The sequence below is a fragment of the Dasypus novemcinctus genome, chromosome 5, assembly GCF_030445035.2.
Source record: "Dasypus novemcinctus isolate mDasNov1 chromosome 5, mDasNov1.1.hap2, whole genome shotgun sequence".
NCBI classification, from domain to species: domain Eukaryota; kingdom Metazoa; phylum Chordata; class Mammalia; order Cingulata; family Dasypodidae; genus Dasypus; species Dasypus novemcinctus.
Window position 1 is genome coordinate 92,983,425 of NC_080677.1, and position 27,384 is coordinate 93,010,808.

The window sequence follows — 27,384 nt, forward strand, 5'->3', positions numbered from 1 at the left end:
ATCGATGGAAATGTTGAATTTCTACAAATACTAAAGGATTATTTTAAAAGGAGTTACTTATTTCATAATCTTCTGATACAATTAACAACCCAATCTGACAATGACTTCCCATAAGCCAATTGAGGATGGTGTTTTCAACTTGCCATCATTGTACCTTTGATATCTTTATTTTTTTTACAAAGCTTTTTTTTTTAATTACCACTGTCTTTATAGCAGTCTGGATAATGGTCATTGCCATATTTTAAAATCTATAAATTTCATGTCTTTCTTGTACTGTGAGCATGGTAGAGTTTTTTCAAAGTCATAAAACATGTAAATAAAACCTTTCTAGCTCAAAACTAATTTACAGGTCGTCTAAATGTGCTCCACTGGTCTCCCTTCCTCCCATTTTTTCAAAACAAACTACATCTTTCTCCCCATCCAACTTTACTCCCATCCCACCCAGCATTCTTATTTATACACCTCACCCATCTTGCTCATTTAATTCCATCCTTAAATCCTCAAAATCTGAGAGTAGGATGCCCAGTCCCCTCCCCACATAGACATGCACTGTGACGTGTTTGTAATAAGGTCATGAGTATCTCACTATCCCTGTAACACGTAGTATTATTTTGTGTTACGTGTGTTTTTAATTTACATTGGTGGTATTCCATGGATTTCCAAAACAAAATGAAGGACGATTAGAGAAGCTAGCACCTATCAAATTCCTAAAGTGTCCACTATGTAGGTTTGCTTTTATTTATGCTTTGCTTTTCTTCTGAATTGTCTATTACCTACCTCACCAATTCAGTTTCGTATTAATAAGCTTTCTGCAGTAACAGTCACTTTAGGTCTGATCTTTTTTTACATCAAAAAAGTTCCTGGTCTATTTCCAGATTCTAAAGTTATAATAAAATCCCATTCTAAAACAGGTTGCTCTAAAAAGTTGAGTAAATTCTGCCATACGAAAAATTCCACCACTCAAGAATACAGTGGTATATCATGCATCGGTCTCACTATACCAGAAATGCTATAGCAATTGTTTTAGTCATCTCCCAGGATCTTTATAATAGAAGTTGTATAATGCCCATTACCCAGGCATCCAAAACCTTAAATATCAAAATAAACAGATACTTATTTTATGAAAAGGATCCATGTCACTGATTTTTCAAAAAACCAGGTGGTGGCTCTTAATTTATCAGATATGTACTGGGAACCTACTAACTTTGCTTTACTAGGTAAGTGAGTGAAGCAAAGGAAAAAGTAACACAGAACCCAACTTTAAGGAACTAAAAGTTTAACAGGGGATATAAAATCATGTAGCCAATAACAGTAATACGCGAGACATAAAAACAAAGGGCTAATGGAATCCACAGAGGACCTATTTCTCTGACACTTGCTCAGACAATTACATTCAGTTAAATTTTTATATAAATAAACCTAAAGCATTTGAAGGATCAAACAGAATCAACATCACTGAAATCCAGTTTGTTTATAATAATGGTGGGGGAGGAGTCAGGAGTGGAGCAAGGATGTGGAACCCGTCCAGCTTAATCCGGCAGAGCAGTTTACTACCTACCAAGTTCTGTAAATGTTTTGACTGTGCTATAAGTGCTAAATCTGTGGCCAGGCCTAAGTTTCTGCAACTCATGTTTTAATAAATACTCTGGAGTTTCTGTTACAAAATAAAATGGATGTAACCTTTTTTCAAAGACAGCTGCCATACATGAAAAGGAACAGAAAAATGACTTTACTTCCTTCCTCCACTGAAGCCTAAAGGCAAAGTTGCTTTGCAGATTTTTTTTCCCTGCAAGAGTTTGCAGCTGTTTCTGCCTCTCCTATTGTGCTTGTGTTCAGCTCTGGCTGGGAACACAAGCTACAGCCCCAGCTGTTGGGTGCACAGTGAATCAGGTATTTCACAGTGGTTATTTGATTAGAAAGAATTGTATTGTTTAGCTAACAATATTATGTGTATGGCAGAGAAGACATTTCTGACGTGCTCCTAACTTTAAACATATGTCACTTATCTCATACAGGTGCAGCTATGTCTCATTATACTGCTGTGTGTGTGTGTGTGTGTGTGTATTTGATTCTCTATCTCTTCCTAGCCATGGCAATATAGATATAGATTTCAAAAACAGGTTTCATTTCTATGATCACTCCCTTGGGGTGCTTTGCAGTAAAATAATATGATAAGCAATGTTCCAGGTAGTATAAGCAGAGTAAACAGTGAGAACGAGCCTTGGTACAAATTTGAGAGGGGAGAAAACAAGGCTGGAGAACATGAGTGCAGCGTGCACGGCTACGTGGGAGAGGGAAACGGGTTCTCATGAAGATCACAAGACTAATCACAGGGATTGCCCATGTCTCCCCCTCTGAGCTCCTTGTTTAATCTACATCCAAAAACAATGCTTGCTTGATTTTTTTTTTTTTACAGTACTTGTATAAAACCTTTAATCTCTAAATGCAAAGCATTGCTATTAAAATATTTGTGCATGACTGTCAGGCCAGGGAGAATGAGTAGATTAGGGATGGGTTGTAGGTGGGGAGGCCCTTTCGAGACTTGTTTCCAGTTCAGCTCCACAAACACCCTCTGGGCAGCTACTATGTGCACCACGCAGTGTCTCCTGGCAGTGGCCGCTGCCTGGGCACTGTTCCAGCTGCCACTGGCCTCTTTGGTATCATCCTTGCTCTTCTCCAGCCCCTCCTTCCTCTCTCCCCAATTCCATGTTGCTGTTAACCCACATTAGCCCAACTTTTCTCTTCTGGACTAGATGAGGTTTAAGCAAGAAATTTAAGTAGGTAAAGATCACCTAAAAAGACATTCTTTGCTCATCATCATTACTCATGACCATTACTTAGAGGGTTATATCCGTAATAGTGGTTGAGAATAATTACTTCCAGTAAGAAGAATCAGTTCATCTATTGACCTCCTCCTTTCTTCACACTCCTCCAGTTCCTGTGCCACCATCACGCTATGCCAATGCTTTGTATTGGAAGCCTGTGGCATACATTACGTTTGGTATCACTGCTATTTCAGATTATGCAGACACAGATCATCAGTCCATCAGTACTGTGAGTGTCAGACAGAGACACAGCCGAATGAAGCTTGAACTCCAACAACATCTCTCTTTAGGGATTGCTGACTTACCCATCTCCTTTATGAAATGCTGGGATAAAAATATCATCTGCCTTTTCTTTCTTAATGTGTACATCACTGATTTAGTTAAATCCCTAACGAAATAGCAGCCTTGGTATATTTCTTTAGAAGAAAAATATACTCATGGGTGTTGAAATTTCTTTTGTGCAAAAAAGAATCTATTATAGGGAAGCGAGTTTGGCTCAACTGATAGAGCATCCACCTACCACATGGGAGGTCCAGGGTTCAAACCCAGGGCCTCCTGACGCATATGGCAAGCTGGCGCATGCACAGTGGTGATGCGTGCAAGGAGTGCCGTGCCATGCAGGGATGTCCCTTGCATAGCGGAGCCCCATGTGCAAGGAGTGCACCCCGTATGGAGAGCCACCCCGCACGAAAAAAGTGCAGCCTGCCCAGGAGAGGGGCTGCACACACACAGAGCTGACGCAGCAAAATGACGTAACAAAAAGAGACACAGATTGCCAGTGCCACTGACAAGAATACAAGCAGACACAGAAGAACACACAGCGAATGGACACAGAGAGCAGGCAACTGGAGGAGGGGGGAAGGGGAGGGAAATGAATAAAAAGTAAATCTTTAAAAAAATAAAAAAGAATCTATTATAAATAGTAATTTCAATTATGTCCATAACTAAAAAATTAAGCCCAGTTCATGTATAAAGAATACCAATTTGAACATACAGGGTTTTGTTTTGTTTTTTCATTTTTATAAATTTACCAGCCTTTTTGGTTTTAAGATGTTTGATTTTTTTTTAAAGGCTCAGTTTGATGTTGAGCTTTAAAGCTTCTCATTTTAAAAATAAGAAACACACACAAATCCTCAGTAGTGTAGTTGTAAGGAAAATTGATTTGCTCCTGAATTTACCTGGCCTTTGCCTTGTCAAGGCAGTGTAAAAACACTCACACCCATTTACCAAAAACAGTACTGAAAATAACATCGTAGAGCTTCTTTTAATTCAACTTTTACCCCCTGGTACTTTGTCTCACTACTTTGACATCTGAGCTCCCTTGTAACAGTTAACAGTTTCTACTTCTCATGTTTCATTCTTTTCTATTCCAGAAAACTAGATGTTTACATTGGTTGAAAGGGTAAATAACTTTACCCTTCTTATTCTGACTTCTTACTAAACAAAGACCAATTTTGCTCATGTACTAAAGATAGTAAGCCTAAAGCAGGTGAGAAGCAAGAGACATCCTGAAGTCCTATCTTGAAAATACAGATCAAATTCCCAAAGATTGAAAAGACCATCCCTGCATCAAGGCCTCAGTGAGCTTTTTCTTTCAGGGTCCAGTTGTCAATCCAGTTGATATGCTTTTAGGACCTACCACGTCCCCAACTCTGCACTGGGAGCAACAGGGAATGCCTGCACACTCCCTGGGTGCCTAGAGTCACATCCTAGTCTAACTCTGCTGTTTATTAGTTTATTAGTAAGGCCATCATCTTCACTCCCATTTTTCTCTTCAATACCAATTTCTCTTCAATACCTGAAATTCCAGTAATTTCCTTATTCCTTAACAAAAGTCCTCTATTTTTCTTAACTTTTAAATTATGAAATTATATGAAATCAAAACTCCCGATCAGTTCTATTTGCCTAGAAATAGTACTGTGTATTTTCAGTTCTTAAAAGAGGAAAATTAACTTGGATCTTTAAAAACTCAGTTTTATGTTGGCCCCTTAGTTATTCCTTAATCTACATTTCTATTTGATGAATCATTTACAACAAGGTTTAAAATGTTATTTGATCCCAGGATAACTGTATGAAGGAGGACTGTGTTAAGTGTTTTCTGGAAGTCCACCATCCAGTTCAGGTCCATTAAGGGCCAACGAGCATTATATACACAGCTCCTACCCATAGCACTGAGTCGCAGAGCAGTGCCTCATTCAAACTAGTGCAATGCAGACAGGAACTCCAATAGTTAATCATGTCTCTCAGTATTAAAAGATTTAAAGCATTCTTAGACCACAACAACTCTGATTAAACCCCCTGTCCTGTAACTTCCAGGGGCTGCTCCCTCTCCTTCGAGAGGTCCACTCTCACCCACACTGTTCCAACCCACTCATGCTGTCCCCTCCAACATCTCCACCACCTCAGCTCTGTGCCCTTTCATGTGCTGTGCTGCCAGCCCTTTGCCTTCTCTGCCTTACTCAGGCCCCAGGGGAGTGCGCTTCATCTTTCCCTCCGACTGCTTCTCCTAGTGAAAATCCACTTTTGTTCTTTCTTTCCACCAGCCTCTCTGGGACTCTTTTACAAACATCTAATCTGACCGGGAAGCAACGTTCTTCAGAGGGCTAGTTGGGAAACAGAGAGGTGATGCTCCTGTACTCAGTCTCAGGAGGAGGACTGGAAGGAAGACCATGGACCTCCAGAAGTAGACCTTCCTTTTCTTTGATTTAAGAAGCATTTGGCAGGGAAATGCAAACCAAAACTACAATGAGGGGGCACTTCATACCTATTAGGGTCACTAGAATTTTAAAGAAGGAAAATAACAAATGGTGGCAAGGATGCCGAGAATGTGGAGCCTTCCTGTGTTGCTGGTGGGAGTGTAAAATGCTAAAGCCATTTTGGAAAACAAACTGATAGTTTTTCAAAATGTCAACCATAGAGTTACCACATGACCCAAAGAGTCTCCACTCCTAGGTATATACCCAACAGAAATGAAAATACATGTCTACACAAAAACTTTCACACAAATGTTTACAGCAGCATTACTCACAATAGCCAAAAATATAAACAACTATTTTTATCCATCAACTGATGAATGGATAAATGAAATGTAGTATGTCCATATAATGGAATATTATTTGGCAATAAAGTAGAATGAAGTACTGATACTTCATTCTCCAACATGGATGAACGTTATAAACATTATGTTAAATGAAAGGACCCAGTCACAAAAGACCACCTCTTGTGTAAGTCCATGTATATGAAATGTCCAAAACAAGAAAATCTATAGAGACAAAGTAGAGTAGTGATTGCATAGGGTAGAAGATATTGGGGAGAAATGGGAACTAGCTAATGGATCTAGGGTGTCTTTTCGGGGTGATAAAAATATTCTAAAAATGATTTTGTTTGATGATTGAACAACTCTGTGTATATGCTAAAAACCATTGAATTTTCCACATTTTTTTAAAATTTTGAGGGATAGAAAGCCATGAGTAATTATCTTGTTAAATTTCATTCATTATTCTTAAAGAAAATTAAATTTTATTTAAAAATAAAACTCTCTGTGGGGTGGTGGGATCTAGCCGTTGCACATTTGTTCAGGTTTAAGACTGTTGTGACCTAGCCACAAAGATTTTATTTTATTTGTACATATATTTCTTCCCCATATCCTCTCACAGATAACTTGAGAGAATAGCCTCAATAGCCAAGTAAATTCAGACTCTTCTAACTCCCCACAAAAAGGTTTTGAGACCTAAATACTAAAGATTAGCCATTGACACAGTAGAAACTTAAAAGATAATTGCCAATCTTCCCTTTCATACTAATTGGTCTAGGATTGCCAGGTGATTTATCATAAGAATTAAATTTAGATGCTAAATTCAGTTCTGTTCCTAGAAATATCTCCATGACACCCATAAGGAACTCCTAATTTCTTGGCCAACACTGCTTCAGGGTTAGAGTAATTATTCAATTATTTAGAATAAGAGAAAGTGAGGAACTAACGGTAGAAAAGCATTCTTGACATTTTATAGCAGTTGGTATCCCTGCAGATAAAGAACTAATGATCACTTACAAAGTTATTTGCATCTGTGGTACTACCTCTGCTCAAAATTCCAGTCATCTCTCTTTTCCACACAGCTTTCGTCTCTTCTCTTGTTCGTCCCCTTTTCTATACCAAGCAACACTCCTCCTAGCTCTTAATCAAAAGTAGAGCTTTGCTAGTTGCACTAGCAACATTTCCTCTGTGCCAGCAAAACCTATTTAGATGCAAAGGCCTTCTCCATAGTCACACCTTACTTGTGCAGCCAAGATTATTGAAATAAGTATTTGGCAAGACAAATACATTGTGAAATGTATTTTAATGCTTTGACTCACAAGTGGCTCTTAGGAGCTCAGAGTTAAAGCTTTTTATTGGCATTTGCTCTGGTGCTCCAAAAGTGTAACAGTGAAGTGTTTGGGGAGAGGCAGTATTTCCTAGAGGTCAAGCACATGGGTTTCTGGCATTAGACAGTGCTCCTTGGAAACCTGACTCTTGTACTTTCTAGCTAAAATTCTCCACCATATTTTCTTTGAGGAAAATAATGGTACTTACCTGTAAGATTATTTGAAGAGCAAATGAAATATCTATTTAAAACTCTTAGGAAAATACCTGGCTCAATTACCTTTTATTATAATACCATATAGGTGGTACTCTCTGAACAAAAAAATATCTTAACAGAAATGCACCAAGTCAATCAATCAAATAGATGTTAAGTTCCAGAGATGCAAGGAGCTTCTTTATGAAAAAAAGAGGAAAATTTAATCCTTTCTGGGAAGTAAGTGTTTGGACCAGTTTCAGATATTTGGTAGTCAAAGATGATGACCCAGTAATTAAGAAAGGATTGCTGACTGTAGGTACAGGAAATGATATTAAAGAAGCAAGAAGGTAAAAGAAAAAAAGAAGTACAGGAGGTGATTGTTTGTTATGTAGCAAGTCTGAATAGAATGGAAGAAACAAGAGAGACAGACACAAAATGCAGACAGCCATGGGAAGGTTCAGAGTGATGAGTAATCTGCAGTGAAGTGGAAAGCACAGAATGAGGGGAGAGAACAGTGGGGGTATTAAGAGAGGCTGTTTTTGCTTGGTTTTTGACTTGTGCAAGAGAGGAGGTTTTTTTTTTCACTTTTGCAGTTTGAAGTGATTGGCAACACATGAAAAAAAAAAAAATAGGGGGATAGGAAAAACATGAGGTGATAAGTACCAGAAATGAGGTAAGATTGCAAAATTGGATAATTGAAATCTCAACAATTTGGAGGAGAAGCTTTGGAAACCTGGTATCCTGATATCCTGCTTGTAACCAGCACCAGAGGGAGGTAGGCTTGTAATTGAGTTTCTCATCACTCTGCCTGCAAAGGTCACAAATACCTATTTGACCCTAAATTTAGGAATAACAACAGTTTCCATCCTTTCCCATCCTGAGCAGGTGACCTTTGATCTATCATTTAACTTTTGTGCAAATATAGCCAGCCTGGTTAATGGAGATGTTTTGAAAGGTTGAGTGTTTGGGGCAGAACTAATGTTAGGGCAAAATGTCCTGACATTTAACCTTTATGGCTCTATGTGAGCTTGGTACGTTTCCCTATCAACAGTCCACTCTCTGGGAGCAAATTAGGTACTTTGAGAATCATCCCAAATTGTTTCTGGCTACTTGGCCCCTGTACTGTGTTGAAGAATTCACTAGAGGCCACTACCTTTATGTTGTGTCTGTGAGTTTGTTCTGCCATTAGCGTATTTAGCAGTTAATTATGCCTGTGAGTTGTTTTCATTCCCATTTTACAGATGAGAATGATGAGGTGAAGGGCGCAGTCATTTGAACTAATCTTAATCTCACAGGTGCTCATGCTTGTTCTATGGTTTCATACCCACCACACATAAATGCACTTTGAGTGCAAGCCAATGGCTATTAGAGTTGTTGGGCAACTTCCCAGTTTAACCCCAAAGTGATGCTTCACCTCCTTTACCTTCAGATGGTTGCAGCCTGAGGGCCATCTAAGGAGTGAACATCTTTCTAAGGGCTCCTAAGTGAGTCTGTGAATGTTCATCTATTAACAGACTAGTCGTTAATTGTTTCCAATTGTTGGAATACAATTGGATTTGCCATGTGGGCACTCAGCTCACAGTACGGGCACTGGCTCACCACATAGGCACTGACTCACCACCCGGGAGCTCATGTGGACACTCAGCTCACCATGCGGCATTTGTGCAGGCACTCAGCTCACCACGCGGGCACTTGGCTCACCATGTGGGCACTGGCTCACCGTGCAGGCGCACTTTCTCTTCTTTTTTACCAGGAGGCCCCAGGGATCGAACTTGGGTCCTCCCATATGGTAGGCAGAGGCCTTATAACTTCAGCCACATCTACTTCCGTCGTCATAAGTATTTTGAAAACAAAATGGTACAGCTACTTTACACAGCATTTGAGAAATTTCTTATACATTTAAGTATACATTTATCAAAAGACTCAACAATTGTATATTTACCCATGAGAAATGAAAACATATATCAACACAAAAAATTGTATGTGAATGTTCATAGCAAGATTATTTATAATAATAAAAAAATGGTAAATAATCTAAATGCTCATTAACAGGTTAATGGATAGGGAAAATATGGAATATTCCCGATAATGAAATATTATTCAGAATAAAATAGAACAAACTATTGAAACAAGCAATAGCATGGATAAATTTCAAAAAACATGTTGTCATAGAAGTCAAACATAAAATTCATATATAATTCTAGAAAAGGCAAAACTATAGTGACAGAAAGCACATCAGTAGTTAGCAGGGGCTAGGGGTGGGGAGATGAAGTAAATGCAAAGAGGTACAGGGAAAGTTATCAAGCTGATGGAAATGTTTTTTATCTTGGTTTTGTCATAACTCATTATATGGTACATTTAAAAGGTGAATTTTCTTATATGTAAATATGTTTCAAAGGCTATAATAAAAAACAAGGTATTTATAAAACTGGAAAAAAATAAACGCTCAATTCAACAATATAACTCAGTTCTCACTAAGCACAATGAGGTACATTGGGGTTGAAATATGAAGATGTCTAAGAAATTGTTGTTGAACCCAATTGTTGTTGATCACAGTCTCTGGACTTCATCACTCCTGGGTTCTAGGAACAGGGCAAATGGGAATTATATAGTGGGAAGCATACCAAATTAGAAATAGCTGAGAGCAAGAATTATACTAGGCATCAAATCTCATTTACAAGGCATTGTTAAAACGATCAGGCTTTATTATGAAGTTATTCCAGGAAGCAGAACTTTATTTATAATCCAAGTACTAAGAAAGCATGGGACAATGATTTATAAAAAAAATATGGCACATCATTTCAAAGTAGCTGGGGGCTATTTTGACCTCAAAAGATCTATAAATGTGACCTAAGAGCAGCAAAACTGAAACTAGACCAAGGTCTGCAGAATCCCTGTTCAAGACTCTTTCCATTATGTCAAGGGATACTGCCCGATAAGGAGGGTTGGGGTTAGATTTAAAATGTAATCCAGAATCCTTGTAGCGTAAGTGGTGTCTTCTGTTTTGGGTAGAGTTTTGGCTCCTCCAGTTCCCAATACAATTGTGAGGATTTGTCTGCATGTGCTAGTGATTGATTGGAGGGTCTCTTTCCCTAGAAACCTTTAAAAGATCATAGACAAAAGTCAGTCTGGGATGCTCAGATAAACTGTATTGAAGGCAAGAGATTAGAAGCCCTCATATTGATTTACAATAAGATGAACTGTTGGGTCTCCAGTTCAGGCTCCCTAGAAGCCCTTCTAATTTGTTATCATTATGGTCCACATTCTCCACATATTTAAATAGAACTCGTTGGAATAAGGGTGTTTTCTTTTTATTTTCTCAGGTTGTGGTCTCTCGATCCGTATTGCCAGCCCCTCATGTGAATTTCCTCTTGGATTCCAATCCTGTGTCTCTAGAAGCACTTGTGGAGGACCCAGTAAACCAAAACGGCTACACACTGGTTGTCACTGGGAAGAAAGTAAGCCCTGTTCCTGTGGGGAGTTTCCATGGATATGGTTCTTCTCAAATAGGCAGTTATAGCCACTGTTATTTTGTCCTTGAAAACTTCTCTCATCATCTCCTCAGTCAAGTTCTTTCTTGAGTATTCCAGCCACCTTTTGAAATAACCTTCAATATGTATTCAAGGAAGCTTGGACCCAAAGGGGATCCTCTTCCTAATGTACATTTCTCCTTTTGTCCTTTATATTTAAATGAGAAAAACAAACACAAGGAATGAGAATTACAGATCTAATCGCAGAACATTAGTAAAGGCAGAGAAGCCCTGGAAATTGTGCATTGGAATCTGACTCTAGCTGTTAATCCCTTTTCTGAGAGAAGAAGGTGCTTCTTGATGCCAGAATGATATGTAAGTTTACTTAGAATTTCCCAGGGGTTCAACTGTGTTTTCCCACAGCTTAAATTATACTCTCCTGTTATTTTAAATTCATTTTAGGCAGGACAGAACGTCCCTACTAACAGGGTCTCTAACATAGCAGTGATAACATTTGCATTCGCTGGACAGTAATGCTAACTTTAATCATGCACATTCCAACAATAGAAGGAAGGAAGAGCTTGATGTTTTGAATTTTAATTATTTGAGCATCACTACGTGGTTTGTCTGCATAGGTACTATCTATAGAAGGCTCCATAAAATAATGTTTACTTGTATCTTTTGTGTGTTTAGTTTTCACTTTAAAAAAAAAAAAAGTCCTTTGAAAGCTCTATCACTTCTCTTCACAGATAACCAGGATCCCATTGGATGGCTTGGGCTGTGGTCACTTCCAGTCCTGCAGTCAGTGTCTCTCCGCCCCTCCCTTCGTGCAGTGTGGCTGGTGCCAGGATAAATGTGTGCAAGTGGAGGAATGTCCCAATGGGACATGGACTCAAGAGATCTGTCTGCCTACAGTTTATGAGGTAAGAGTCTCTGTCAGCAGTTTTACATGTTTTTTCGAAAACACGTCCCGCTAATGAAAAAAAAATTCCAAAACTAAGTTTACTTCGTTTGCTGTGAGACATCAGCCCAAGCATCAGTCCCCTCCGGGTTTTCGGTTTAAGGGGGTGCTTGAACACATCCTCCTGAGTCCTGCACCTGAAGTGCTCACTTCACACTAATGAGTTTCTCCTTTTTGGTAGCTACACTCCCTTCAGGGCTACGTGAATAAAAGAACACTGGCTAATGAGCAGCTTTGCTCCTCATTTCCTCACATTGGGACCTGCTTCCTCCTGATGCACCAGTTCCCCAATTCCTGTCCATCTATTTTATCGACCAGGTGCCCAGACATGGGCTCTAGCACACAAGATCTACTCATGGCATAACCGGGAACCCTATGCTGAACCATCTAGTGGGTGATCCCAACTGTGCTGGGGGCAGACAGGACAGAAAGCTTCTTCCTGTCAGAGGCATAGATGGCAGGCTTGTCTCATCACCAGTGACTCTACAGCTTACTTCCCAGGTGGATGGAGGTGACAAATGGGTGGTTGACAGCCATGGGTTGCTGTCAGCCGTCTTTCAGTATTCCTGGATGAGAAGTAAAGGCACGACTGATGACTATACTATCCTTTACACTTCTGTGAACTATTTCATTCTTTAATTCATCCAGAAAATAATGATTGAGGAAATACCAAGCAGCAGGCACTCTTCTAGCCACTGGGGAGTTACAGACCCAAACAAGACAGACATGCCTCTTGCCCATAGAGAACTTAGGTTCTAGCAGCGGGCTTCAGCCAGGACTTGACCATACTCTCAAACTCTGTTGCATTATTTGCTTAAATACCAAAAATACTAAAAATATTTGCAGGCAATATTTTGAAATTTTGCTATCCAAATGCATTTTGCTTTAAAAGACTTCCCTGGTGAGGACTCAGTATGTGTTTTCTCTGCCCACGTTTAAAATTGTTGGACTTTAGTAAATGGTTCTTGTGAAAGATTCAAGTTAAAGGTCTCAGTTGCCTGGTTCCAGCGCAAGTAAACAAAGTGTGCGAGTCGGAACAAGAATTGCCTCCTAGCAGATGGCTGTTTTTATTTAGTTACGGTTTGGGGCAAGATTTGTACTGGGTAACTGGGTTTTAATCAAATAATTTTCTGTTAGGTGTGATACAATTTTTAAGACTTAACTTGATCTGCCAGAGAATAAACTAAATAAGAATTTTTTTTTTAATTTAAGCCTAAGTTAGTTTATGCACCTTTTTGTTCAATATATTTTTAAAACCACATGCAATTTTATACTTTTACAAATATGCAGCCTTGGCAATTTGAGACACTAGAAATCAGAGCTCAGCTATTCAATGAAAAAGATACGGAGTGTGTGTGTGTGTGTGTGTGTTGAATTAAATCACAATAATTTCATTTTACAAATAGCCAAAGCTGGAAAAAAAATAGCTGAGCTGGTATTTTAAATAAAGAAAAGAGTTTGATAATGTGTACAAACAAAACATTTAATTTTTACAGATGTGCTTTCTTTTATTTATTATAAGAGCATATTAAAATGGTTAAAAACAGTAAATATTTTAGGATTTTCTGTAACCAGAGAATCTCTCAGAATTTGTTTTTATCTCTCTCTTTTCTCTCTTTTCATAACTCCAACACTCTAGTTTTGATGATTTCAAAAGGTTGCATTATATCATGCACAAATCTGTGAGGCTCATTCTATGTGACTAGAAGGAAAGCAGTGCAGCTGAGTCTATAAATCCCTTTTGGTTCATAGTTGTTAGGAAGATTTCATGCCTCAGTAAACCGTGACATTTAGCATTCTTACTGCAAAAAAAAATAAAACAGATTATTCATCTTTTTTCTTATCTGTCTTAAACTCTCTGGGCTCAAAATTCAGCTAGTGTGTAGAATTTCACTATCCAATAAATGAAAATTAACCTGCTTTCAAGGTACATGATTGTCAGTGACTGAAATTCTTTGCAGTTCCATATGTGAAAGCTTTCAGGATTGGAAGTCCATTATTTGGTTTCAAACGTGTTATCTGACCTCATACTTAAAGAGCAATGAGAAATGCTTCCAGAAAAGGAAAAGTACTCTCCAATGTACTCTGAATTTATTAGGATAAAGTTATCATATCTTGCAGGATTGAATTCAATCCCAATGAGACAATAAAACTGTTCATTAATTGATCAGAAGATTCAAATAAGAAACAACTGTGATTTGTTTTTTGGGTAGGGGGAGGAGAAGGTGCAAGCATTACACTGTCACCAATATATTTGTGACTTTTTCTTTCTGAAGACCAAAGGTGCCTTCCTTTTTCCATTTTCATTTTCAAGGTTGTTTTTTTGTTTTGTTTTGTTTTGTTTTTAGTTTTCTCATATATATCTTGGTGGAATTCGAAAACATTTAAAGTACTTTTGCAATGAGCTAATCAGTGGTGTGATCTTTTATCTGTGAAAGGACATACCTATCCAGACAGGTGGGAGACACAGCCTCCATAGCTTGATGTTGGGCAGTCATTTACCACCCGCAGAGTTTCCCCACCCTTTTAGATCATTCAGAGTTTGCTACCCCATTGTTAGGTCTGTCTAAGGGTGTGTGGCTCAAAACTGCTTCCTTCCTCTTCCCCTGGAAGAGTGAATGATATCCCTTAAGCTAAGGAGGAAATGCCCAAATGCTTCCCTTTAGTATCCTTCCCCAGAGGAGAAAAGTTAAACATAACTGGCCTTTTGAGTCCCGAGGGTCAAGCCAAGGTATTTTAATATCCATTTCTATAGCCAGTACACCAGTTGAACTTTCAATGTCTTCTCTCTATCACCAGCCGATCCCTTTGCCTTATATATAAAGTCATGTGTAGAGCGCTACACTTCAATTTTTAGATAGAAAGGGGGAATCTAGCCGGTGGGATCAGGCAGTCAGCCTTGGGCAGCTGTTTTCAATGGGAAGCTTCCTCATTAGAAGAGCGAACAGCAGCTGTGTGACTGCCTCAGTCTGAGTAGAGAATCCTAGGAGGGTTGGATGTCTTGTTCTCTCCTACTGGATTTCTACATAATAATAAACAGATTTTTCTTTCCTAGCAGTTCTCTTTTGGCTAGACATGGACGAGGTAAATTTTCATGAAAGGCACAACTGTGTAATGGATTTTATGGGTAAAATTGCTATCATAAAAGCATTTAAGCTAAGACTTTAAAGGAGTGGTAACAAGGGTAAGTTCAGATTTTGGTTTGCAATTATTTTCTTGGGAGGGATGGGAGTGTTTGCAAATTTGAATTTTGCTAACAGCCCTCCTAAATTGTAAAAGCATCACTTTTAAACTCCCACTAACTGGGCTTCAGCAAATACCTTTGCTGGGTTTTGAGTGCCTCCACAGTGGTGCGGTATTTTCCCACCATTGTACTTTACAGCACAATTTACATTATGTCCCCCCAAAAGAGCATTTCCTTTCTCAATTGTCATGAAGCTGCTGAGAAGAAGCTTATTTTTAACTTGGAAATGTGTTTGTTTTTAGTGGTTTAGCCTAAGAACAGGGTGTCTTGTAAACTTTGTAAGAGCCTAATACTATCATATCAGAGTTGTTAGTATTAATAAATGCACATTTTATTTCTACCACACCAAAAGTGAGCCTGCAGGAATAAAATGAGCAGCCTATTATTTGTCTAATGTTAAACATAGGGGAGTGGGGAATCAATCCTGTAAATGAGAGGCTATATGTCAAGTGAGAGAATTTGAAAAATGGCTACAGTACAGATCGCTTTTGGAGTCCTCTCCATTTCTGTTAAATATATTGTATTTATTCAAATATTATGTATTTTTAAGACCCAGTGTGTCAACTAACCAGCTAGTATGTTTTAAAAAAAAAACTTAAATCAGTAATAAATATGAATTAACAGGTATAAAACATAGATTCACTTGTTTGTTAGTGCCTGGCACATAGTAGGTACCACAGACAGACAGGTAGGCATGGATGGATTATAGATATATGTTGCACGTCATCTATGTTTTTGGTATAAGACTAGCTGTCGAATGCATCTGTGTGACTGCAGGATACAGAAAGAGGTGTTTCTACTGTGACTCTTTTCTCTGGGTAGGAATACACAGCAACAAGAATGGGGCACACCCCTGTTGGTGCACAGAACAAGGTATCTGTTGGTCCATGGCTCTTGGGGACACATGAAAGGGTTTTGATCAAGTTTGACCTAGAGACCTCTGAAGAGTTTATAAGCAATTTAAGTTACAGGCATTTAAAAGTCTGAACTCAGTGTTTTGCTCAAGCCCACAAGACCCATAAGAAACATAGTCAACTTCAGAGCAGCCCAAGAAACCTATCCTTCCTACCCAGGCTGAATCTGTGCTCTGTTCCATCGCTGGTTCTCCTGAAAACAACTTGTTTCATCAGCCTGGAAGGTAGTTTTAGTGTTTGTTCCAGGTGTTTTCAAATTTGTGACCCTTTTTCTTTTCGTGAAAATTCAATTTTCACTAGATAATGGAAGAATGGAAAAATGCAAGACCATTTAAAGATAAGTATTTAGTTTGTTTATTCTCCACACATGTGAAAGACTTAATTTTTTTATGTTCTGCTTTGTCTTTGTAGGTTTTCCCAACCAGTGCACCCCTTGAAGGAGGGACAATGCTGACCATCTGTGGTTGGGACTTTGGATTCAGGAGGAATAATAAATTTGATTTAAAGAAAACTCGAGTTCTCGTTGGAAATGAAAGTTGCACCTTGACCTTAAGCGAGAGCACAACAAATACGTAAGGATCTTAAAATGCTTTGCTGGGGGTGTGCTTGAAAAGTATGCTTCATTTTGTAAAAATTGCTCAAAAAGTCCAACTCTTGGCCTATCAGATCCCTTGTGGGATTTGTTTTGTTTTTAACCATTATTTACTTACCAGGATTAAGGAGGAGGAGAGGTAACCTAGGTGAGGAAAATAATCCAGTATCTCGGGAGTTTAACCGTTAACATAACTCTACAAAGACTTTCCAAATAGATCTGAAAGAGTAGCACTAGTTAGGCTCACGCTATATTCACAGTCTTTGAATATGGTTATTCTCCAAAGTTTTTTTTCTGTAAAAATCAGTCATCACCTCAATACAGACCCTCCCCTTTAAGTTCACTTTCTGTACCTTCAAAATGTAGTTAAGCAGCTAAGTCACATTTTTGAGACTTGTTTATTTGAATGAGTTTCAATTTATATTCAGCTACTATTTATTGGCACTTGAATGTATGGGGTGCATCTCATTTAGCCATCCCCAAAGTCCTGGGGGGTGGCGATACTAATCCCATTTTGCAAAGGAGTTAAAATGAAGTTGATAGGTGGATTGTGGCTTAGCAGAGGTACCCCAGAGAGTAAGAGCTGAGCAGGGTGTTTTTTTTAAAGACTTATTTTTTTTTTAATTTCTCTCCCTTCCCCTCTCCCCTCAGTTATCTGCTCTCTGTGTCCATTCGCTGTGTGTTCTTCTGTGTCCACTTGCATTCTTGTCAGCAGACCCGGGAATCTGTGTCTCTTTTTGTTGCATCATCTTGCTTGGTCAGCTCTTCATGTGTGCAGTACCACTCCTGGACAGGCTGCACTTTTTTTCCCAAGGGGCAGCTCTCCTTGAGGGGAGCATTCCTTGTGCGGGGCCCCCCTATGCAGGGGTCACCCCTGCATGGCACAGCATTCCTTGCTCACATCAGCGCTGCATGTGGGCCGGCTCTACACCGGTCAGGAGGCCTGGGTTTGAACCCTGGACCTCCCATATGGTAGGCAGATGCTCTATCAGTTGAGCCAGATCCGCTCCCTGAGCAGGGTTTTTAACTCAGCTCTCCTGATCTAAGACCTGTGCTCTTTCCACTATATACTACTTGTAGCTTCTATAAGCTCTGAATCCCCTAATGAACAAAGAATTCAAAAATTTTTACTTATCTTCTAGTAACAAAAGCAAAATACTTAAAGTTTTATAATTGAATCTTCATGACTCAACCTTTTCTATCAAATGGTTATTTTATATCTAATGGAATTGATTACAGGATTATACAAAGGTCTAAATAAACTTATTTTATTGAGCCCAAAACAGCAATTAATGTTACATATGTTTGGTTTAATGGCAAAACAAATTTATTCTAGAAATTTCCCTTGCAAGTTCTCCAAAATTCTCAATCATTGCATTATTATAAACTAGGACCTATAAAAGTAAAATATAACTCATTCTCTTTGTCAAAAAAAAAAAATTTAATACAACAAAGTATATTTATACTCTTTCAGAGCTCTAAGATTGTTCAAAAGTAATTATGGAAAGCCCATCACAATTTATTATTTTTTAAGTAATTTAAATAAACATGTGTCTAGTGTAACCACAAAAATGTATCATTTGACATACTTTAATGAAGAGATTTAGATAATTTACAGTTAGCTCATTGTTGCAGATGCTGCTGAAATACCATTTCTTTATTCTAAGTATGCCAAAAGTTGTTCCTACAATTTTGTGGCTTTAAACTTAGATTATTATGAACTCTTCATCTGGTGAGGACTGCATTGAAGAGGTTTGATATTTCCTGTTTTGTCTGTCTAAATCTTGTAATATACTAAACATGAAGTTTGATGTAATTGTACACAAATAGAATTATAAAATTTTTAGCTTCATGCTTACCATGAAACTATGCTTGCTATTCAGAGTAATTAGCTCACAATTTAATATCCTTCATATAAAACAGATAAGCCATAAAATGCTTTTGGATTTGTAACATATTAAACTGCTTTTTACAGGTTGAAATGCACGGTTGGTCATGCAATGAATGAGAATTTTAATATGTCCATAATCATTTCAAATGGTCGAAGGACAGTGCATTATAATGCATTTTCCTATGTGGTAAGACTGAACATTACTTTTCTCATGAACTAAGATATTTGATTGCTACTTAATCTATTTGGAGTTATAAAATTAACAAATACCCTGTTTTGTTTTCTTTTTTATTTCTCCATTTAGGATCCTATAATAACAAGTATTTTTCCAAAGTATGGTCCTAAGGCTGGTGGCACTTTACTTACCTTAACTGGAAAGTACCTAAACAGTGGCAATTCTAGACATATTTCAATTGGTGGAAAAACATGTACTTTAAAAAGGTATTGTAAATTTATTTTCTGTTGCATCTGTCAAGTTGGAGTAATAGCTATACCTAATGAATCAAGCAAAGATTGTTCTTTTATATTTTGATAGAGAAAAATTAAGATGTTTATTATTTGCTCTTCTGCTAACAAAAACTTTCCTTCTTCCCAAATCCACCTATACCCTTTTCTTCCTTTCCCTTGTTTAATTTCAGTCTTCGGTTTTGTCTCCCCATCCACCCTCTTTATTGTTTCTTCTTAATATCCTAGCTGAACTATGAGCAGTAAAATTCAGTAACTGACAATAAATTAAAATTAACATTTCCATCAAGACTGATAATTAGTCTGAATCACTTTGAGATGGAGGAAAGCTAGATGAGATTGGGTTTGGAAAGAGGTCATGTTTTTGCTTCCTAAACTTAGAAAAGCTTGGTTAATCAAGCACCAAAGGAGACTTTAAAAATTCCTTAAAATAATGAAGGTTTTCAAGTTAAGGATGGCTTGTCTTCAACAAGACCAAATTTGGGATCGATTCAAATGTAAGCAGCCTACACTAGAAAGGACTTTTCAAGACCACATCAGGAAATTCCCATTTAGGAGCCATCCCTCTTGTTTCCATTATTCTGTCCTCTTGTTAGCAACATTATCAAGTAACAAGAAAGAGCATTCAAATATTTATGTTGTATCCTAGAGTGTGTTTTTCCAACTTTCCTTATTTTATATGCAGGGTCAGTAAAAATTAAATTGAATGCCTCCTTAAAAATTGACCCATTTTGTGCTCCAATCCTTTTGATATATGCATATAATTCTAAGATATTTGTATCTCTACTAGCTAAAGTCCATTTTCTTAATGTTTTTGTTCAGCGTGTCAAATAGTATTCTCGAATGTTATACCCCAGCCCAAATCATTTCAACTGAGTTTCCTATTAAATTGAAAATTGACTTAGCCAACCGAGAGGCCTCTAGCTTCAGTTACCGAGAAGACCCCATTGTCTATGAAATTCATCCAACCAAATCTTTTCTCAGGTAAGTAAAATTTTCTGATGGGTCTGAGAAAATAATGAGCATAAGCATGCTTTAGCTTTAAAATAGTCAAAAGGAATTGCAGTTTTATCTCTGGCTTGGCTGCTGTTGCATTTCCTTTGAAGACTGCCTTTCCCATTCAGAAGTAAAAACTTCATTCAGTTTCTGAGCATAATTTGACTTTGTCATTGCTAGTTCATGCCAAGAAGCATTTTATCCTTTCTATTATGTTTGAAATGGATTTCAGTAAAACAGTTTAATGTGGCAACATATTATTTATACACTTACATTATGGGCATGCCAATTCTGTACTAACAATAGTGCCCAAAAGTGGAATCACCTTTTTTTCATCCCTCAATGTATTTTTGCCCTGCCTGCTTTGCACAGTTTTTCTCAATCTCAGATCCCTTTGAGTCAGTATCTCTTGGACCAAGTTCACTGTACCCCATTTCCTTTAATTCTATCAGTCTAGCAATAATAGTTAAGTTCATTTATCTTTATATCCTATTCAGAAAGAAAGAGGGAAAACTTCTCCTGTATATCTGGTGAAAAAAAGACAAATGCACTTCTTCAGCTTATGAACTATGAATTTTTTTAATGTTTTCAAGTGCAAATAAGTTACTGCCAAAGAAGAGTTATCACTGCACTTTCATTTGACTTTTGGCTGTGACTCTAACTTGTAATCTCTGAGGTGATTAAAAACTTCTTCTGAAAATACTAAGAAGGGAATGAACCTCTCAATATAACCATTTTTCAATTTTGTTTTACCAGCGGTGGCAGCACAATAACAGGTGTTGGGAAAAACCTGAATTCAGTTAGTGTCACAAGGATGGTCATAAATGTCCATGAAGCAAGAAAGAATTTTACAGTGGTAAGTCCTTTGAGTGACGGATACACTCAGTGCAGCATTTCTGCCTTGACCACCTAGTTTTCAGGCACATTTTGGTTTTGCCGTTAAGGTTTTCTAATTACCTTCCTTACAGCTTAAGTTAAATAATTTTTTATTTGACAACTAAAGTTACTTAGCATTTTGGGCTAACATTGTAATATACATATATGTATAATGTTTAGAGACAAATCTTGATTACCAATGTGAGACAATGTTTTTAAAGACAGTCAGTACAAATGGAAATCATATTCTTGGTCCTCTCTTCCTTTTCTAATATATCTTACAAATACCCAGCGATGTCCTCTAATGAAACTCTTAGATGAAGACTTTAATGTGCAGAAGCATCATTGTCTTTCTAGTGTCAAGCACACAATGCTTCTTTACACATCCGGCTTGCGACATTTCTTCTTGTCCTCTTGTTAGCACATTATCGAGTAACAAGAAAGAGACTTAGAATCTTTATGTTTTGTCCTAGGGTGTATATGTTGCTTGGTGTTTCTCTACCTTTCCTTATTTTATTTGCAAGGTCAATCAAAATTAAACTGAATCCCTCCTTAAGAAGTGATTGGCTCATTTTGTGCTGTAACAGTATATAGAATACATTAAAATGGTCATTTCGGTTTAGGCCTTAGGGAGACTGGAGTTGTTTAAAAAGATTCCAGACTTCTTGTTGATGTTTTCCTCTAATTAAAAGAGCATGATCTAGTTGAATTTGTGCACTCATCTTAGAATGAAAGTTCCAGGTACTGTCTCTCAAGGGTCTTGATTGGGCAGGTGACCGATTGAATTACAGCCCTTTCTTTCAGATTTCCCATTCAATACATCTCCAAGACCCAAGCCATTGTGTTCTTTAATTACAAAAACCAATTTTGCTCTAAAAATGTCAAGCCATATCACCAAACAGTGAGGTCATCTCAAATGAGATTTCTCTTGACCTTCTCAATCGGCCACATTGCATCACCTCTAAGGAGTATTATTAGATTTTTATCATATTCCTGAGAGATTCTACTCCAGGGACTCACCACATAAAGTGAAGGCTTTTGAAGCCAATCGACACACATGGCCACAAACAAAGTTAGAATTCCACTGCTATTAATTTAAAAGACATCAGTTCCCTACGACCAAGCATAACAATTTTTCATTAACCAAATAAGAATAATAGTAACACAGTTTGGTGTTAGCATGTGACTTTTTAAGTAGAAATTTGAGAAATTATTAGTTTACCTAATAACACCCAGCCTACATGGTTATAATTTCCTTCTTTTTCCCTCACCAGCCTTATGATAACATTCATTCATTTGTTATCGAATATTTATTTTAAAAATTTCCTTGGTAGCAGATGTAGCTCAAGTGGTTGAGCACCTGCTTCCCATTATGAGGTCCTGGGTTCAGTCCCTGGTACCTCCTTGAAAAAACACTTCCTCAGTGTCAGGCTTTAGAGTTGCATATTGTAAAAGAATATTCAAACAATGGCAGAAGATAAAATTCTTTTCTCTTTTTCCATATCTGGAAATGTAAACTTCTGTTATTTTAGCCACAAACATGTCAGTACAATAGAACTATGCATTAGAAGCAGCAAGAGTAACAAAGTCAGTGTGTGTTTTACTATTATTTTGAAAACTAGCTCATAAAGAGACATGTGTTCCTTCATGTTCCCTGCTGCTTATAGAATTTGAGGCTGACCATGATGAATTGAGCCCATTCATTATTTAACAAATAAATATTCTTGGTTAGATGTGATTCTGGTTTAGAGACACAGATCCAGCCACAATAACTTTAGCACCAATAAACTCTAATCTTTTAAAATAAAAAGGAGTAAATAATTGCCTTCTTAAAAATATATATTCGTTTTCTAATGTGTGTTGTGTCCCAGAAGTTATCAGTTTGTCATATAGTTTTCAAATTGCTTATTTTTATGTAGAGGATTATTGAGATGGCAGTTAAATTGCTCATTTCCATTTCTTTCAAGATGATAGAAATAGATAGCTTTTAGCATTATAATAATAATTTGGTATAAAACTAAATAATATATTTTATTCGTATGAAATCTGTATGTCTACTTTATGTGTTACAACATATATTTTTACTATAGAAATTAATTTTTAATTAATTTTAAAAGAAAATATCAAATACCAAATTTCATGTTTGTGCTTTTTATGTACATCCTGAGTCCTTTTTCTGTTGTGGACATAAATTGTTTTATCTCCAACTGTACTTGTCAAAGAAAAGGAAATCAATGGGATGTTGTTGCTTGTCTTTTCCTTAGGGGAAAAAACTCAGCCATTTAAACTTAAATGTCCCACTCTGTGTTGCTGGTTCAGTGTAGTCACAATCAAGGGGAAATCACATTTTCCAAAATTCCATAAATCAGTATTCCAAAGGGGATGATATGAACTGAGACATGAAAGGGCATAAGATAATATTAGCACAGTCTTTGGGAAATACAGAGCATAGGAAACAATTTACCAGTACAAAATAGAGGGAGAAGAAGAAGCAGTATGTATGGGGCTTAAGGCAGTGAGTTCTGGAGTCAGATGGACGAGGATTTGTGTCCCCCTACTCTGCCATTCAAAGCTGTGTAACCTGGTCTAATTATGTAAGCAGGGAGCTCAGTTTCTTCATCTGTAAATTGTAGGTCAAATTGTAGCTCCTACCTCATTGGACTATTGTGAGAATTAACTAAATAGTTTGCACAGCACTTGGCAATCATTAATTGATAGTTTAAAAACACACTAATAAGATTATCCAACAATATCGTTAATTATATTGTTAACTCTAGGGTGCTTGTCAGTTTATGAAGCACTTTGATGTGAGTCTCCCATAGTGTGAATAATGTTCTTACTAAATGAGGAAACTGAGTTTCTAAGTAAGGGCTTTGCCCTGTTCACATAGCTTGTTCTAAAGCTAAGATGTGACCCAACATCTTCTTACCTCACAAAATCCAGCTCCACTTTTGCCATAGCTGCTTGACTAGACCAGGAAGCTCTTCCTCCAGGTGAAGGCCTTCTCTTCTTAAGGAAACTAAAATGATCCAGGGAGGCCCAGCTTCAGATAGATCTGTGTGGCTTATTCCAAGCAAAGGAAGCTCTGTGTTCCCTTTGAAGACTGGTTGTTTGGATAATTTAGGAACATTAGGAAGTTAAGTGCAGATTGTTTTTCAAAAATTATATTGTTTCAATCCCTTGTCTGAAGAAGTGAAATGTGAAAGTTATTATTGATGTTGTCAAACTCTATTATTTCCGGTGCATAATTGTGTCTTCCTATAGGCCTGTCAACATCGCTCTAATTCAGAGATAATGTGCTGTACAACTCCTTCGCTGCAACAGCTGAATCTGCAACTTCCCCTGAAAACCAGAGCCTTTTTCGTGTTAGATGGGATCTATTCCAATTACTTTGATCTCATTTATGTACATAATCCTGTGTTTAAGCCTTTTGAAAAGCCAGTGATGATCTCAATGGGCCGAGAAAATGTGCTGGAAATTAAGGTAAGAAATACTTAATTGTTCTTTTAAATCACCAGCTTGAACTTAATTGACTTATAGCTATGTAGATAGAATTATATTTTGTCTTTTTATGTCTTCTACCACATCAACAAATATCTAAGCTCTAATAAATAAATCTTTTTTGGCATAAGACTAAAAAAATAAGTGTAATCATGGACTGCTTTTCTTAATGAAGCATTTTTAAACCCTTTCATGTGTATATGTTAAAAAGTATCAAATGTGGGGCACAAGTCCATTAAATAGGCTTGCTATGAATGCTTTACCCTGCAGATGTTCTGCGTTTCCCTGGACACCTAAATTATGTGCTCATGGTAAAAAAAAAAAAGTCAGAGCCCTACAAGTAAATCCATCAGTTGTGGTTCTATACTTAGTAATACTTGGAATTTTATATCTGGGTGTGGTCATCTCTAAGCTTATTTATAGATGGAGCTATATTTCTACCAAGAATATATTAGTCTCAAAGATAATTTAACCAGAGAAAAATATATTATCTTTCTAACCCCGTTCATTGCAAATAAAGCCCAGATTGGTTACAGAGTTTGGCAAGCAATGAAATAGTGGCAGAACTGAGCTCAAACACAGCTCTCCTATGTTGCTCCAGACATTTTTACTTCAAATAGTAATAAAACAGGTGAAATGATCAAGATTTTAATCTGTTGACTCAGTCACTAGAAACAGCAAATATTTCTTCTTCAACACATTGCTTTAAATACTCAGACATTTTTTTTCTTGAACGTGCATATGAACAAACACAAAGCAATAGGATAGTCCTTTTCGGGTGTAACAAAAGTTCCTCTAAGTTATCTCCATCTAAGCCATGCCATGTTTCTACTGAAATTTTTCTGCTTTTTCAACAGGATTTTATCTACCGCCCATCTCATTCACACATTCACACCCGTACACATTTACCAACTGCACAATCGTGTTTTGTACAATAATTAAGCAAGCCTGGCATGAAATTAAATGGAAGCCTGCATCAATGAACAGTGTGTTTACCACAGCAAAGTTCTTTCATCTGCTTCTTTAATTAGTTTTAGAAAGAGAACAAGAGTTTTATCACTTTTTTTTTCAATAAAACTAATCTAGTGTGACCTTCTGCTTTCAACAATTACTGTATTTGCTGTTTGAAAGATTCCAATTGGTTTTCCTTGATGCAAAGGAAGTTTTATGTGCAAATATTTTTAGGCCCAGAAAAACTCTATTTTCCTGTTCCTGTATCTATGATGGAGGGATTAGAGATAAATGTTGTTGTTATTGTTTTTATCTGTCCTTCCAAGAACAGTTTTACATGGAATAGAAAACTTCTTTTTCTACAAATTAAATGCCTGTTATTCCATGTCCTACAAAATTGTTAGACCAAGAAAAATGTGATTTGACATCATCTTCAGTCTGTCAGTGCTGTTCCCAACATGGCCCAAGAGGTCTCTGGAGACAGACACAAAACACTTTTCTCTTCTTGCCTATATACAGAATGATTCTTTTCTCTAACCAGTGTATAGGACCTGTCATGTCACAGAATAGTAACCTGGTGAGGGTGGCAGAGTTTAAGGGGATTATTTTGGTATCATGATTTCAATCTTTTCCCATAGTCCATTTTTCCTTGCATATAAAAAGGAAACCCAAGGTATAAGCGAATATTTATTGTGAGAGAAATTTTCCTTTTATTAGTTTTTAAAGTTAATCAGTTAAAACCTTTCTCTTTCTTAGGGTAGAAACAAAGGAAAGCAAAGCATGAGAAAAGAAGAGACAAGCATTAGATTGTTTTATCAAAAGAAAGGCTACCATTTTATTTCATGCTGTGCTTACTCAATTACCATTTAAAACATGAGCGTGAAGTATGTTTGTATTCCTTGAATGAAAGTGCTATGGATAGAATCATATAGTTGGAGTGAGCTCAGCTCTTTATTGCCAGGAAAAGTTCGTGCTCCTCAAGCAAGTCATCCATGTAAGAATTTCTTGGCTAAAAAGATATTGTGATCCTTTCCAACCCTAGCTGTGTGAACTGCCTCAGTCAGCAGTTGGTTCAATGACTACACCATGGCCAAAAGAGTCAGCCAAGTTTGGGTCAAGAGAGCACAATAGGGACCAAGGACCAGTCACCCCATTGATGTAGGGGTGGTTTATGGTCAAGGCTTCAAGGTAGCCAGCACCAATTGTGTACATTCCTCAGGAGGAGACATCTCTTTGGGAGTATCATACTATATATCAGGGAACAAGGCTCAACAACAGCTCACACATTTGTATGAAATTTTACAGTTAGCACAGTAGTTTTGACACATTATTTCATTTGAGTCTCCTACAGGCCTTGTGAGGTTGGCAGGTCAATGATGATTATCCCCATTTTATAGATAAACAAATGGAGGTTTAGAGAGATTAAGTGATTAGTCCTGGGTCACCCAGGGAGAAAACAACAGGGCTAGGGCTCGCACTCAAGTTTCTTGATTCCAGATTTGGTCTTCTTTCCACTAAACCACAGTGCTTCTGTGGTTATTAACCTCCGTTAATGCATACCATAATACCCTTCATAATAGGGAAACTTCTATCATATGGTATGTAGCTAAATGTGCAGTTCTTTAAGTGAAATAGATGCAGGTGTTTTACAATTATCAACAAATCAATTGTATTGGTTTTTTTCAAATATCTGATTTTTTGTGTGTGCATAAGGATATTTTATGGAAATGTGATGCTGGAACTCGGGCTGGACAGGGTTGGTTAGAGACACTGTACTGGGAGTTTAACTTACCCTGGAGCATATGGAAATATATGGTAATACAGATGCTTCAAAAGTCCAGTCTGTATAAGTAAGCTGAAGCAGGAAGAAGAGGGCAGGAAGATCAGGCAAGGCAGGGAGGAGAGGCTCCAGCTGTTATACTGCAAACACAAGAACAAACACTCAGGAACTCAAGTAGAGTCCAGACAGCACTGGCATCAGAAGGATCTAGAAGGGAGCTTGATTCTGAGCCAAAGGTCCCTGAGCCCGCCCAAGTCCACCTTATGCCCAGAGCCAGCCAGAGTTTCTTCTTCCCTCTCTGTGTCTAAATTACCTATAACCATAAACCCAATCCCAATCACAACTACTGTGAGACAATTTCT

At 37.5% G+C, this 27,384-nt stretch overlaps 1 protein-coding gene across 2 annotated transcripts in view; it reads left to right on the forward strand.

Annotated features, from left to right (window-relative positions):
* Positions 1 to 27,384, forward strand: part of MET (MET proto-oncogene, receptor tyrosine kinase) — a 118,736-nt gene that overhangs the window by 57,231 nt on the left and 34,121 nt on the right. For both annotated transcript variants that reach the window (XM_004449291.3, NM_001281764.2), the window contains exons 4-11: positions 10,705 to 10,839; positions 11,601 to 11,774; positions 16,382 to 16,542; positions 18,538 to 18,640; positions 18,758 to 18,894; positions 19,741 to 19,902; positions 20,671 to 20,770; positions 24,055 to 24,273. In XM_004449291.3, the coding sequence (XP_004449348.2) occupies positions 10,705 to 10,839; positions 11,601 to 11,774; positions 16,382 to 16,542; positions 18,538 to 18,640; positions 18,758 to 18,894; positions 19,741 to 19,902; positions 20,671 to 20,770; positions 24,055 to 24,273 (1,191 nt within the window). The remainder of the gene's footprint in view (positions 1 to 10,704; positions 10,840 to 11,600; positions 11,775 to 16,381; positions 16,543 to 18,537; positions 18,641 to 18,757; positions 18,895 to 19,740; positions 19,903 to 20,670; positions 20,771 to 24,054; positions 24,274 to 27,384) is intronic.